Raw genomic sequence first — 15,014 nt, 5'->3', positions numbered from 1 at the left:
CCGGAAACTGAATATTCTGTGGTGTAAGCTCAGCAGTAAGTCTCTTGATTCTGTTGTTTATCTGCCTCATTTTGTAGTTCTGACAGGAAATTATTGCATTTTTTCACTTTTTTCTTCATTTATGATATTTATTACTGTTCTTAACTCTGCTATAACCATTTCTCATCATTAAATTATGATTTTACTAAAATTAATTCTATGGAGATTTTTTTCATTTCTGACAAGGGAATCTCTGAGTAAATACTAATTTATGCTGTTTTAAAAGGTTTCTGTTTGATTTAAGGGCACATATTTGATTTTTTTTTTCAGTATCTGGACAAGTGAATTTTACTTGGTACTGTGACGGCATGTGCTCTTTAGTACAACGTGCAGAGTGTAGAGCAAGGCTTTGTGCAACTTAAACTGTTTCTACTATATTTTATGCAGTTTAGCCCTATTTGCTGTGTGGGAATATAGCTGATGTTTTCTATTATTGCTGCCCTTTGTCAGCCCTTAATACATTAGTGTATTATTTTGGCTGGTATTTCTTCATCTGACTTGATGAATCCTGATGCAGCTAACCCCCCCCCCCAATCAAATTAAGTTTCACCTAAAAAGAAAAAAATCAGCAAACATACACCTCAGCTACAGTTTATGAATATATTGTTGCCTTAAGACACTTACTTTTTCTCCATCACTCTTTGTGGTGTGAGCCCACAGACCTCTATGGTACAGGACTCAGAAACATTCTCTGAGTCCATTCCAGTACCTGGTTCAAGTACGGGAGAACCAAACCCATTAAGTGCAGGAGTATTCCTGGGTAAGAGACTCTTGCTAGACATAATACTCTGTCCTCAGATACTTGTCCTCTGGAGTAATTTATAATAAGAAGAAACAGAAACTTCATCACACAACAAACACAAGGTTATATGGTTCATCCCGCGGTGGTGGTGCTGCGGTAGCATTATCGCTTCGCAGTAAGACACTGTCTGGTTCGATTCTCAGCTAGAGCATCTTCTGCGTGGAGACATGCGTGAATGGGCGTACCCTCGTTGAAGGTTGTGCATCAGGGCTGGTAACTCGGCATGTAAAACTCAACTACCAATCATTAGCGGACTGGAGTTCCGCTGTGGCGACCCCTAACCGGGAAAAGCCGAAAAAGACAAAGCATAGGGATGATATGGTTCCTTTAGCTAAGTGTGCTTTACAGTCAGCTAATCTTGGAGATTGTGGTACTATTCAGAATGACTATGGAGCCGCTTTCTGTAGAAATCAATTTAATGCTATATATTTTGAGGGGAACTCTGATGCAGGCAGTAATGAACACCCTGAGACCATCCAGACTGATTCTTTGAAAGGTGAACAGGTTCAAAAACCCAAGCAAGGGTTCACCTTTACATAGATTCTAGCTAGGTTTATAGATGTGTTTGACCAGAAGCAATCATGATCTATGCCAGAGATTGGCAGAGTTTATGATCTTATTGAAGATGAGATTCAAAATATTTTGCTGTTACCCACTTTAGAAGAAGTCTATAAAACTGCATGTAAAACCCCTTTGGCTAGAGAACCAGTTTCTAAAAAGGCTCTGAGGAAATACAATGTGTAATCTGATCTTGCATCTCTCTTTATCCCTTGTCAGCTGACCCAGGGGCAGTTTCTCCAGCTGTCAACTCTAAATGAGCCTTGGTTTCTTCTAACTTTACACCACCAGATAAAATTGGCAAGTGGCTGTAATCGCTAGGATAAAAGTTGGCTCATTCTGGCAATTTAGTCTTCAGAATTTTAAATTATCAGGGCTTCATGTAGAAATTTATTTTGCAGTGTGCTTACAGTTTAAATGATTTTGCTGTATCTTTGCCTGCTGAACAGAAGTGGTATACAAATGAGATTGTTTCAAATGTGACTCAGAATTTGAAACATGCTTTAAGGAGTGTTTTTGATGGTGCAGACACTATTTGTAGAAAGGTAGCCATTTTGTTGTATTGAGAAAGTATGCTTGGTTACAAAACCAGAAAATGAGATTTTGAATGCTTCTTTAAGTTACGAATTTTGTTTGGTCCTGCTGCTACCCATATTCTCAAGCAAAGGGATGATACATTGATGCATGAGGTTTCTAGAATGTTTCATAGTCCCAGGATCTCCTCTAACAATGCAACCAACTTCAAAGGGAAAAACAAACAAAAAACCCAGTTTAACAAGGGCTAGGGCAACAAGAGGAAAAGACAGGAGGATAATGCTTCCAAACCAAATAAAAGCCCCCCCCACCAAAAAAAAAAAAAAAAAAAGATGTTTTCCCTGCTTTCCCTTCTAGGGAATTACTATGTCAAGACTCAGAGCAACCCATCAGTCCAGCCATAAATAGTCTCATAACAAGTGAGTTCTGAGAATATTTCAGTGAAAATAGTTGACAGTGGACAGAAAATCCCACCAGACCAGACACATCTGTTCTCTCTTCCTCCTTCGCAAGTTGTGAGCAGGGGCTATAGAACCAGTTCTTGCAAAAAAAAAAAGGGAAAAGGGTTTTACACCAGAATATTTTTGGTCCCCCAAACAGAGCTATAATAGAGACTACTATTAGAGTTGGCGTAACTAAGTACTTTTCTGAAAGTACTGCAAATGGCCCTACCCCTTCTTCCAATCCACTGTTCCATGGTGACTAAGGATTCTATTATCACATGACAATTGTTCCCAATTTCAAATTTAACCCACTAATGTGATATCTCACACCCTCACAAAGAATTGTCTTCCAGGGGTGTATGTTAGACACAGAAAAAAGTATGGCCTTTCTACCAGAAGATATAGTCCTGACTGTTCAGAATATTTTCAGGGATTTTTTTTTCATCAAGAAGCTGCCTCTGCAATAGAGTTTCTAAAAATTCTAAGCCTTATGGCATCATTGATCATCACAGCACCACAGGCCATAGTCCACATGAAAGAGATTCAGTTGTACTTAAAAAAAAAATAGTTAGACCCAGCACTCTGTTGGAGTTCCAGGTACCGGTGCTGGGTTTTGTAAAATGAGCGTTACTGTGGTAGAGGCTCATATGTATCACAATCCAGACCTTATCCTTCTCCCTGCAGACCTCATTTCAGTCAGTCTGACTCATGGGATTTTGCATGGGGAACAGTGTACAGGGGAGTTCAAGTGCAAGGGAAATCGGGTCCTTTAAATGCTACAAGAACATAAACATCAAAGAAATGTTAGCAGGGACTCAGACCTTAAAAGTTCTTCACCACTTAGAGTCTCTTGGTCCCTTTTTATTGGTCATAGATAACACCACAGTCATGTGGTACCTGAAGAAACAAGGGGACAAGGTCATACTCTCTTTGCCGGTTGGCAGTTATGCCATGGGTACTAGCCTTATAACATTCTATGATGCTTAAGGTCTTTTACATCATATCAGAGCAAAACTTAGTGGCAGATAGAACCTCATGAGTGGAAACTCCGGATATAGGTCTGCCTGGATTTGGTGCAGATATCAGGAACACTTCAAATAGTTCTGCTCGCCTGCTTTTAAAGCAGACAGTTGGAAAACTTCTATTTGAGACATCCTTGTAGCCGTACATGGAGAAAAGAAGCATTCTCATTCCCTTGGCAGGAATGTTCCTTTATGCATTTCCACCCTATCCACTGATACCCAAGGTACTTCTGAAGATTCAGAAAGAATTACCGAAGATCATTGTTATGACTTCCTTTTGCCCCGGCAAAGTTGGTTCTCCTTTTTAATGGAATTGGCCAAGAGTAATTATCACAGGCTTCCTCACACTCAGGATCTGTTCACACAGTGTCGGGGGTGACTAGTGCAGCCCAACATACAGTAATTGCTATTGACAGCCTGGATGATTCTGTCTTGGTATCTTTTAGGCACTTGATCCACGAGGATGTCCAACAGGTATTGAAAGAGGTAAGAAAACCTGCAAACTAGCAAAATCCTATCTTTACAAGTGAAAGAAGTTTTCTAGGTGGAGCCTAACCAATATCATAGGATACTGTATGGTGCCTACCCCTTTCATTTTGAAACATTTGTGTTTACTACTTAGCAATAGCTTATCTTATGCATCTATCAAGGTGAAATTTGTAGCCATTTCAGCTTGTCTGCCCATGGATCCTCCTCTTTCATTTCTTTTGTAGTCAGTTTATAAAAGGAGTGTTGCACTTGAGAATCCTTCAAAAGCAAGGTCCTCATCCTTGAGATCTCAACTTTGTTCTTGAAAAATTTAACTTATCTCCTTTTAAATCTGCCATTCAGGCTGATTTGAGATTTATCAGTGGGAAAACTGTTTTGCTTTTTGTTCTGATATCTGCAAGGAGAGTCTCTGAGCTGCAAGCTCTCATGGTGAGCCAGTCTTATCTAATTTTCCACAAGGACAGCGATGTTTTGCACACTAATCTTTCTTTCATGGCAAAAGTTGCTTCTTAATTCATTCTGAATCAAGCCATCAATTTCCCATTTTTTTCAGGAACCTAAAAACAAGGGAGAGAAGATTCTGCAGACCTTAGATGTGCACAGGCAGTTCAGGCACTACCTTAATAGAACTAAGCCTTTAGGAAAGCTGGACAGCTGTTAAGCAAATGATTGCTCATTGGTTGTCCTCTACTGTTAATTTTTGTCACTCCCAACATTGTAAATCTAGTGCAGGGAAGGTTAAAGTACATTTTACCACAGCCTTATCCTCTTCGTTGGCATATTGGAAAGGTGTTGACTTTGGAAGCATTCTAAAGGCAGCAATTTGATCCTCTGTTCATACATTTACAAAGTACTACAAACTAGATTCTTTCTCTTATTCCAGACCTGGCTTTTCAAGGACCATTCTTGAGGGGCTCCTGGATCCTTATCCTTCTTTCCCCCAGGTGGGAAGAGTTTTGGGAATCTACCCATGTGCCATCAAGGCAGTGTGAATGATGAACATAGTACAGTTGTATAAGTCCTATTTAACTATAACAATAGATATTTGAATTTCACACTGCCTTAGGGGCAGCACCCACCCACTATCCCCCTTTTTGTATATATTTTGATGGTATCCAAACTTGTTGTGTTGTTAATTGGCTTTGGTTATTTGTGTTGGTGTTTTATGGCTGCAGATTGGTTGGTTTCTGGCAATTCTTGTTTCTGGCCATTTTGGTTCAGCCTACTTAGCACTAAAAGCCTGAATAACTGACTTTTGTGTGACAGGGATTAGGCTTCTCCTGATGGGAGGGTCTTAGCCAATCTCCTGTCACAGTGAGTCAGAGAAGGAGATTCCAATTTCTGGAAAGCTGGCATTGTGGGTTTGTGGAATGGCTGTATGAAATTTGAACATCCAGTATTACAGGTAAGTAAAACTTGTGCAACTGTAGTTTCACAGTCATTGCGTAGTGCCAGATATGTTAATTCTGTAGTGCCCCTCACTACTTTGTTAATTAGGATAGTTAAGTTGTCAAAAGATGACTAGTGACCGGGATTATGTAGGCCAACCTTGTGGCATCCAAGATTAGAACATCCCAGATAAGGATCTATATGCTTATTTGAATAACTTCCACTTCAAGAAATTAGACACCCAAATGCTGCAGAAATGTATATAAAATAGAGAGAAAAAAATAAATCCACCAAAAATTGATCAAAGGGAACAGAAATCTTTCATTTTAATTAATTCATCTGAAAATAAGGATAGTTGTATTCCTTCCATCTCCATCTCTCTGGCTGTAATTTTAACTTTTTGTGTTGCAATTTCTTTAATCATGTCACACTGGCCCAGGCTGTCACTAAAATCCCCACCACCACTACCACAATGTTAAGATATGAACAAAGAAAAATAAATAAAGACACAGCTTAGTCTCACTTTGAGAGTGAACCTCAGCTCTGATCATTTAATATGTTTGGTATTTGACACTATGCACCACAGTGTACTATTAAAGCTCTTTGCTACGATTTTCAGTGCTTAAAGTTAACCTCATAATTACATTGTGAAAACAATGGATACGCTGGATTCAGTTATTTTATATAGTATATAAACTGCACTTATTTAAGAATTTCAGATAACTACATTCTGATTTTATTTTTATTTTTTGTTACTAGAATATAAATATGAAATCATGAAGAAACTTTGGGCTGACCTGCATTTTAGCAAGATGAGACTTTTTCCTGCATTTATGGCAGGCAGACTGCAGTTTTGCTATTGCAAATGTATGTTTGTAAAACTTGACCACATTTTGATTTTGTCAATTCTACACACAAAATTACTGGCCTTTTTTAGTTTTAAAATGTTTGTCTGTTTTTCTGGTATAATACATAAATGAATAAGTACATAATTTTAATTAAATATAGTGCTGACTGGAATAAAACTGTCTCTGAGCATATCTGATATTGGGTTTCAAAATAACTTTTTTCTCTCAGGATGTTACTGTGCACTGATCTAACCCTTTCACAAATCTAATACATATGCATGTTTAACCAACAGATAAAGATGGCATTCAGAAAGAATTTTGCTTTCTGCCCAAGATTTCAGGTATGGTTTCTATTTCACTATTGGTAATGATTCATAGATGCTGAGTCTAAGTAATGAGCTTACTAAATTCTTGATGAAAAAAAAAACATAAATGCTGAATGTATTTGAACTGTGTGGCATGGTACTATAACAATTTAACAGCTGCTATCTCATTGAGGTTGGTTCCCTGCTTTCATCTCCAAATCGATTATTGGCTGTGATACTTTCAGTTTGCATTTCTGTGTTAATGTGGGCTTTGCTGTGATCTCCCATTTCTTCCCATACTCTTAACAATGTGGTGATATTTCGATTGGTAGTGATAGTCATCTTATGTGTTTGAATGAGTGTGGGTGCATTTGTGCCCTGTGATGTTCTGGCATCCAATACATGGCTTGTTCTTGCCTTGCTTCCCTTGCTTAATAGTATGGATTCTGCCCACCACAACTGAAAACATGATAAAAGCAGTATAACAAATAAAAAATAGATTTGTATTTTCTTTATCGTTCAGTGTTGTCATTTGGCGATTATTATACACACAGAACAAGCATTCCAGCAACCTGGTATGCCTGAGTTTTGCCTGCTCCTTGAAACCTCATGCATGAAATTTTCTTTGCATTAACATTTGCTCTTTATATTTAGTGCAGTAACTTTTAGCTTTGATTTATTTGTTGCTCAATCATATTCTGAGCTTGCTTATTTTCTATATTTTACATCCTGTCTTCAGTCTTGGCTGAAGTCGGTCTTTGTGATCAGTCTTTTTAATTTGCAACAATACATATAACAGCTTTAGCCTTTTGAGGAAGGTTAGAGATTTGAATAAATGAATACTCTATGATGACTTGATTCTGAGTGGTGACTTTTTTCATTTGTTTATATCCTTAGTATTTTAAGCTGTTCAGTGCCAAGATTCCACAGGATCAGGTTGCTGCTTTGTGACCATTTATATGGATATATATTGTTGATGCAGCTCTAGCACTTAGCTGTTCTGTACTGGTCATAAGTGAGCAATTTATTTTATTGTTGCCTACATAAGCTGTATGTGTTATTCCTACAACAAAATCAATGGTATTCTAATTTTGTGAGCATATGTGTGGCACAAATAAAAAAGATAGGACCAAGCAATGACGTTTAAAGCACTTAGGCAGATAATGCCCCCTTTATTTATGCCTCCATAGTTCATCTATAAATATAGCTGTAACATTATACAAAGAGTGGCCTTTTAGCACATGTTTTCGCATAGCAGTAGCTCTCTGCTGAGGGATAGTAAAAGTGAAAAAATAAAGGTTTTGATTATTTAATCCTTGGCACTTATTTGCAGCTAATTGCATAAAATTGTGTCATTATTTTGAAGAAGAGATAAATCTTATATAAGCTAATTGGTGATGTGTTCTTTTTATTATCTTACACAACATCCCTTTTTCTTTATACAAAGAATAGTTATTCAAAGAAGATGTTTAAAAAGTTTTAAGTACTTGGGAAGATAATTCTGTGATAATTTTGCCAGGGTTGCCAGACGTCCCTATTTGGGCAGGATTGTCCTGGGATCAGCAGCCCGATCCCAAGTCCTGCACTGCCAGTTTAAATCCCGGTGAAACAGCCTCCATTTTTTTTTTTTTGATTGGCCCATATACCGGCATACGGGCCAATCAAAAATCTGCAAACATGGCGCTACTTGTGTTTAATACGGAACATCAGGTACTTCTGCATTAAACACAAGTAGCTCCGTTTTGTGATTTTTGATTGGCTCGTATACAAGCATACGGGCCAATCAAAAATCGCTAAACACGGAGCTTGTGTTTAATGCGGAACTGCCTGATGTTCCACATTAAACACAAGTAAACTCCATTTTGCAATTTTTTGACTGGCTCATATACAAGCATACGGGCCAATCAAAAATCGGTAAACACTGAGTTTGTGTTTAATGTGGAACTGCCTGATGTTCCGCATTAAACCCAAGTAAGCTCCTGGTTTAAAGACTTTTTTTTTTTTTTTTTTTTTTCTTTTTTGGTTTTTACTTGGCATGAAAGACTTTTTTTGTTCCCTACCTGGCCAGTCGGAAATCTGGCAACCCTGGATGCATCACAAGTCTTTGGATTGTGGTTCATTTTCCTTTGCCACTAATCTGAACTAGGTGGTGATTGGCTTCTGCTTAAGATAATATAAAATGATATCAATAAGATTTTAAACAGCATACTGTTCTTCTACTTAAAATAATTCAGGAATTATAGTCTTTACATGTCCCTTTTCCTTAGATTACAGTTTCCTAACATTCTGAGTGGCACTGAGACTGTTGTCCTCTGAGAAGCAGATCACCTTTGTGAGGATTTAATTCCAGAACCTTTATGGAATATTATTTGTTTTTGTACCTAGGTATCTTTTGAAGGCCGGTTCATCTTTTCTCATGTTATTGATTGCTTTGAGAACATTCTATTGATGCCACAATATCTTTACATTCTGTTTGAAATGTTAGCCCATTCTTAGCATTAAAGCCTTCTTACATTCTTCTTCTTCTTCTGTCCGCTCATGATTAGCAGTAGAGTTTTACGGTGTCGAGTTGCCAGCCCGGTGCCCAACCTTCCACAGAAGGCACACTCACACCTAGGGCCAATTTAGAGTGTCCAATCCACCTACAGCATGTCTTTGGGATGTGGGAGGAAACCGGAGCACCCAGAGGAAACCCACGTGACCAGAGGGAGGACATGCAGACTCCGCACAGAAGGCACCCCAGCTGAGAATCAAACCAGAGGACCTCTTGCTGTGAGGCGGCAATGCTAACCACTGCACCACCGTGGCTGCCCTGTAAAGCCTTCTTACATAAATATTGATTTATTTTTCCAGCCTCTGTGCAAACTATTTCCATGTCTCATAACAAGTCTTTAAATCTGACTTAAATTCTATATTGTGCTTATTGCATAAGGATTCCAATTCCTGACAAGGATTTATTTTTTTTCTGAAGTGATTGTAGTTCTACAGTTATTTATTTATTTTATTTATTGATGTTTGTTTAATGGGAAAGCTTGACTGGGCACAGGTGCCTTTTTTCAGCAGAGGCCTTGGAAGAAAAGCTCCAAGGTAACACATTTAATTATATTAGTATTTACAATGGCACATTTTATAATATAGTTTCAGTGAATACATGGGCATAGTAATCAATATAGTAAAAATTGTATTGATATTCACGAACATTAACATGCAAATACTGTATTGAGAATTCAAGTTATAATGTAGGTAGGAGTAATTTAAGAAACACATTAGAGTGAGGTATTACAGGGGATAAGCAAATTTAAGTGTTGATAGAGAAGTAGTAATGGCATTGGTAATTTGATTGTGCTAATTAGCAGTTTATCATTTGGCCAGAGAGGGCAGTTTGGTAGACAGAATTTGAGTATGGGGCTAATTGCTGGGCAGGCAAATTGGGTATAGGTGATTTTGTAGGTTAAGATGAGTTGGGTATAACATAGGATATGTGGAAGCTTGAGCCAGTTAAGTGTCTTTAGTGCTAAACAATGATGGTTCTGGTAATGTGTTTTGCAAGCAAATCTGGCAACTTTGTTGTAGCATTGTATGAGGCTTGTAAGTTGGTCAATATAGGGACTCCATATAGGAGAAAGGGTAAAAGTGGCAGCTAGAGTTATCTTGGCAGAGTTTGTAAGGAATTTCTTTATTGTATGAAGGGTTTCTAGTTTTTGCTAGGTTTTCTTCATGCTGTTCTAGATAAGTAAATCAAATTTAAGATTGTCATCAATCATTATGCTAGGTAGTTTTGTAAGTGAGGTAATAACTTCAACCATGGTATTATTTAAGAAAGAAATTTTTCATAGAAATGCGATTTTGGAAAAAAAGAGATGTAATTTATTTTTTGGTGGTTTAGCAAAAGGTATTTATCCTGTGGCCAACTTTCAACATAGTTAAAGGTTTACAAGAAGTCAAGAGATCTAAAATGAGAAAATATTTCATGTCAGAGTATAAGAGATCATCTGATGTTGTCAAGCTTCATTCTATCCTCAACAAATGGTTCAGATATGGTTGGATCGATCTGACTAGCCCAATGCTGAAGCTTGCAGCCACCAGATTTCTTGAGCTTCTCCCTTACCCACAGTGCACCCTGCCAATTACCTCAGATCTCGTTTGCTTTTTTTAGCTAATGGATGTGGTCTATCAGTTTGTCTCGAGCTGGTGAAGCCCCCCCACATACTTTATACATTTTAAACCATACACATGGATATTTATAACTGCAATGAATAACTCTTTGCAGAAAACAATATTTACCTAAACTATGTGGGGGGTTTTGCCCCCCACACCCCCTAACTATATATACTAACTCCAGGATTGCACTACAGTGGAGAAAAGGGCATATACCTTTTACTTTAATGTGTCAGTGTTATGAGTTTCAGTCAAATGAGTTTTCAGTCTTTTGAACTTTCAGTGTTTTGGTCTCATTCAAATGAATTTCAGTCAAATTAAATTTAGGTCATATAAAGTAGACCCATGTAGATATATATATATATATATATATACACACACACACACACACACACACACATATATATATATATATATATATATATATATATATATATTGCATGATGAGTGAGAAACCTGCAGGTTTCACGAAATGTTCCAAATGTGGACATAAGTTGCCTATTTCGGATGCACACTCACTTTGTGTGTACTGCTTGAGTCCATTACACTTTCAGGAAGATTGCTCAATTTGCCACAGATTTAATCCATAAGCCTTAACTGAATGTAAAACTAAGTTGATATTAAAAGGTGTCCTCCTTCCTCTTTTGGAAAAGCCATATCCCAGTCTCCAAAGTCGAAACCTTCCACCTCATCTAAATCTTCCTCGGACACATCCTGGAAAAGGAGCGCTAAACATCTCAACCCCAGATCAGAAAAAGATGAAAAATCAGTATCTGACTGCTCCTTCAGATCCTATGACTTCTAAAGTGACTATTATGGTTCTGGAGCAATCCAAGTCAGATCAGACACAGCCTTCAGAGTCTCTGTATTGTCCTCATAACTGATATTCTCCATCGACTGACACATTACTGAACAAGCTTCTATCACGTGTTTTGCAGAGACCAGCATTCCCCTCCATTAACTCAACTCTTTCTTCCAGAAGTCTCACAGAAGAAGTTGTGGAGAGAGAGGTGAGGAAGATCCTCTCAGCACATGGGCGTATTGGTATCCCTCAGAGTCTACCCATCTGGGTCAGGTTGACTAACCTTCCACACACCAAACCTTCAAGTTCCTCCTGTGACACTATCTGTTGTCTTAGAGCATCAGGATCCCAGTTGTCCAAATCTGTAAGTCTCAGATCAGAGAATCTCCATATCTTCAGATTCAATATCCTCTCTAAGACCTCTGATCCTTTCGGATCCTGAGAGCTCTCAGAGCCGTAGCCTGCCTGCCAGGTCCGGGGTGCAGCATTCAACTCCGAAGTTTTTGGAACTGTCTCTCCTCCTCAGCACCTCGGCACTGGACAGTTTGACTCCGGTGTCCTCCTTGGGTGTGATGATGGATCAGAGAGAGGGGATGATTCAGAAACCTGGTTTCTTGGATCAGAGCCTCTCTCTGGCACCTTTGAGCTCTCAAAGAGAGTGTTTGCTGTCTCGGTAGACCTGATAGAACCTTTCCCCCTTGGATCCTACCTATTCCACCATGATGCCTCAGCACATTGAGCCTCATCAGCTCTCACCATGGGGACATTCTGTACTGAAACCTCAGGTTCCCTCTCAGGGAATTTTGATTTCCTCTTTCAAGACTTCCTCAGAACATCCCACTAAGGAAGTGCCCAGGAAAAGGATGTGCAAGAGGGAGCACCTAAACTACTCACAGGAGTCCATCACAGACGACAGTTTTGGGGGAAAGGAGTTCCAGTTGATGCCATGGTCATTGTGGCAACCACAAAGAAGGAACTAACCAATGAGAATTCTACTGTCTGTCACCCAACAGGGAGTCAGGGGCAATGGACAGAATAGGGAAGGGTGTCTTTGCTTCAGTGACTTTGCCTTGTGGTTGCTGAACTATCTGGTACATTTTGTTATACTTCAAAGAGATTTCACCAAGGAATTATCAAATACTCTCTCAGGAAGCATCTCTGCTGAGGTTAAGGATTCATTAACTTCTCAGTTGGCAACCCTACAGGCTGTATCCAGTAGTTCCATGCAGTTAATTTTCAACATAGCAGAAGAAACCTCAAGAGCTGTGGGTTCAGGCACTTCCATGAGGAGGCATGCTTGGATGCACTTGTGCAGTTTTTGCAGAGCTATTTATGTCCAATTTTGTCAGTGCTTCCTTTGACTGTACTACCCTTTTTGGTCCTAAATTGAAAGAAACACCATCCAGATGTGAGAAATATGGAAAGACCTTGTCTGCTGTGGGCATTTGTTTTTCAGCCCCCCAAAGATCCTTCTCCAAGAATGAACAGAATGGCCAGAAAATGTAGTTCAAAAAATCCCAAGGTCTATTCCATGACACATATGGAGGAAGTACCCCCAGAGGCAGAGAGGGGAACTCCAATGGATGTTATTGCCCTTGTGGTAGAGGTGGCCCACAAAACCAGGGTTCACAAGAATCTTTCTTTGATAAACCCTACCACTGCTCCTGAATGGAGGCCAGACTGTCCACCTCTGAAGACAATCAGGAAAAAATTGTCTCTGCACCAGAGAGCCTGGCTAGAATTAACAAAAGAAACTTGGATGCAGAGGTTTATATCTAGAGGTTATATAATACCATTTTCCCTTCCCCTTCCAATTCCCAGAAAAATCCCCGATGTTCCACCCTGTCAGAGGATCAAGCAGCAGTTTAGATTCGAAAGCTTCTAGAAAAAAAGAGTTATCCAAGAGGTCCTACCAGACCAGATAGGATTCAGAATTTACTCAAGGTTCTTTTTAATGCCAAAAAAGACAGGGGACTGGAGACTGATTTTGTATCTCATAAAGCTAAACAAATCTGTTCAATCAATCAAGTTCTGAATGGTCACAATTCAGTCCATTCTCCCCTTTCTGATAAGGACGATTGGATGTGCTCGCTAGATCTTCAAGATGCCTACTATTAATAAAGATGAACAGGTAATCCAGAAAGTCCCTACGTTTCCAGTTGGGATCCAGTCACTGCCTTTTGGACTCACTACAGCCCCCAGGGTTTTTACTAAATGCATGGTGGTAGTAGCAGCATACATCAGACTGCAGGGATTCTGTGTATTTCCCTACCTGAATGACTGTCTCATTACCGCTCCAACCAGGTATCAACTCATACAAGAGATCATTTTCTCCACACCTGTTCTGTCCTAGGAATAACCATAAACTACAACAAATCACAACTTCAACCAACTCAGACACTGGAATTTATTGGAGCACTGCTCAGCAAAAAGACTGCCATTTCTTCCCTTCCACCAGACTGAGTTCTAACTGTAAGGTCACAGGTGAAGATGGCTGTACACAACACATCGATCTCAGCCTGCACAATTCTTCGAACCCTGGGTCTCATGGCAGCAGTGATAACCTTATATCCGCTGGCCAGGTTTTGCATGTGGATCCTACATTGGATGTTGGCTACTCAGTGGTCAAACTTCCATCAGTCATTGTCAGATAAAATTTGCCAACATTTGCAGAAGAGATCTCTATTGGTGGATCCAGTCTCATCAACTGCTCCATAACCATCCATTCATTCCCCAGCAGCCCAAGGCCATAGTGACCGCAAATGCTTCCCAGACAGGGTGCGGGGGCATTATCTGGGGAAGACAATCCAGGGTACTTGGTCCCCCAAAGAGGCCAATTTACATATAAATGCCTTAGAGATAAGAGCAGTGCTCTTGGTGTTGTGAGCATTTCAAGATGTTATTCCCTCTGGGATAACTGCGATTCAAATGGACAACATGTCAGTCATCTGGTACATCAACAAACAGGAGGGAATAAATCTTACCCATTGTGTCGAGAAGTACTCATGGTCTGGTAATGGGGAATCTTTTCCTACCAATTTCTTTTAGCAGTGCACATTCTGGAGAGATCCATTTTGATTGTGGACAAACTGAGCAGTTGCATACTTCTTCCACATGAGTGGTCCCTCAACAAGAAAGTGGTGGAAGAGATTTTCCATCAATGGGGCCAGCCATGCTGCAGTCATTTTACCTCTCCCCTAAAAAACAAGTGCAGCAACTACTTTGCCCTGATTCCCCCATGGGAGCAGTCACCGAGGGATGCTGTATTCATGGCTGGCTAACTGGTCTCCTTTATGCGTTTCCTCCAACCCCATTCATTCCAATACTTCTGCAGAAAGCTGCCAGGTCGAAGAGCATAGTGATCCTCATTGCCCCCTATCAACCTCGACATATTTGGTTTTCCTTCCTATGACCTCACCTGGTTCAACCACCTTGGAACGTAGGTCACATTCCGGACCTCCTGTCTCACCAGACGGGCATATCACACCCGGATATACTAAACCTGAAGCTGATTGCTTGGCTTCTCCAGTTCCCTTAGTAGCCAGTCAGTATATGCTCTCATCACCTGTCCCGCATATAATTCTGTCTTCCCATAAACCCTAAACAAGGAAAACATATTCAAGTA

The 15,014-nt window shown here is 39.6% G+C and overlaps 2 protein-coding genes across 7 annotated transcripts in view; one reads left to right on the top strand and one right to left on the bottom strand.

The window, feature by feature from the left end:
- The window catches only part of OTUD6B (OTU deubiquitinase 6B), a 1,944,790-nt gene that overhangs the window by 1,815,167 nt on the left and 114,609 nt on the right, over window positions 1-15,014 (bottom strand). The gene's annotated exons all lie outside the window — the stretch shown is intronic.
- The window catches only part of CCHR11.PART0H11orf97 (chromosome chr11.part0 C11orf97 homolog), a 348,538-nt gene that overhangs the window by 238,012 nt on the left and 95,512 nt on the right, over window positions 1-15,014 (top strand). For all 5 annotated transcript variants that reach the window (XM_044088037.1, XM_044088038.1, XM_044088039.1 and 2 more), the window contains one exon: window positions 6,418-6,465. In XM_044088037.1, coding sequence (XP_043943972.1) covers window position 6,418 — 1 coding nt within the window. In that variant the 3' untranslated portion in view covers window positions 6,419-6,465. The remainder of the gene's footprint in view (window positions 1-6,417; window positions 6,466-15,014) is intronic.

This window comes from Protopterus annectens, chromosome 11.part0 (genome assembly GCF_019279795.1).
Source record: "Protopterus annectens isolate FY-2018-M chromosome 11.part0, PAN1.0, whole genome shotgun sequence".
Taxonomy (NCBI): domain Eukaryota; kingdom Metazoa; phylum Chordata; order Ceratodontiformes; family Protopteridae; genus Protopterus; species Protopterus annectens.
This window is presented reverse-complemented; position numbering and strand designations above follow the sequence as displayed.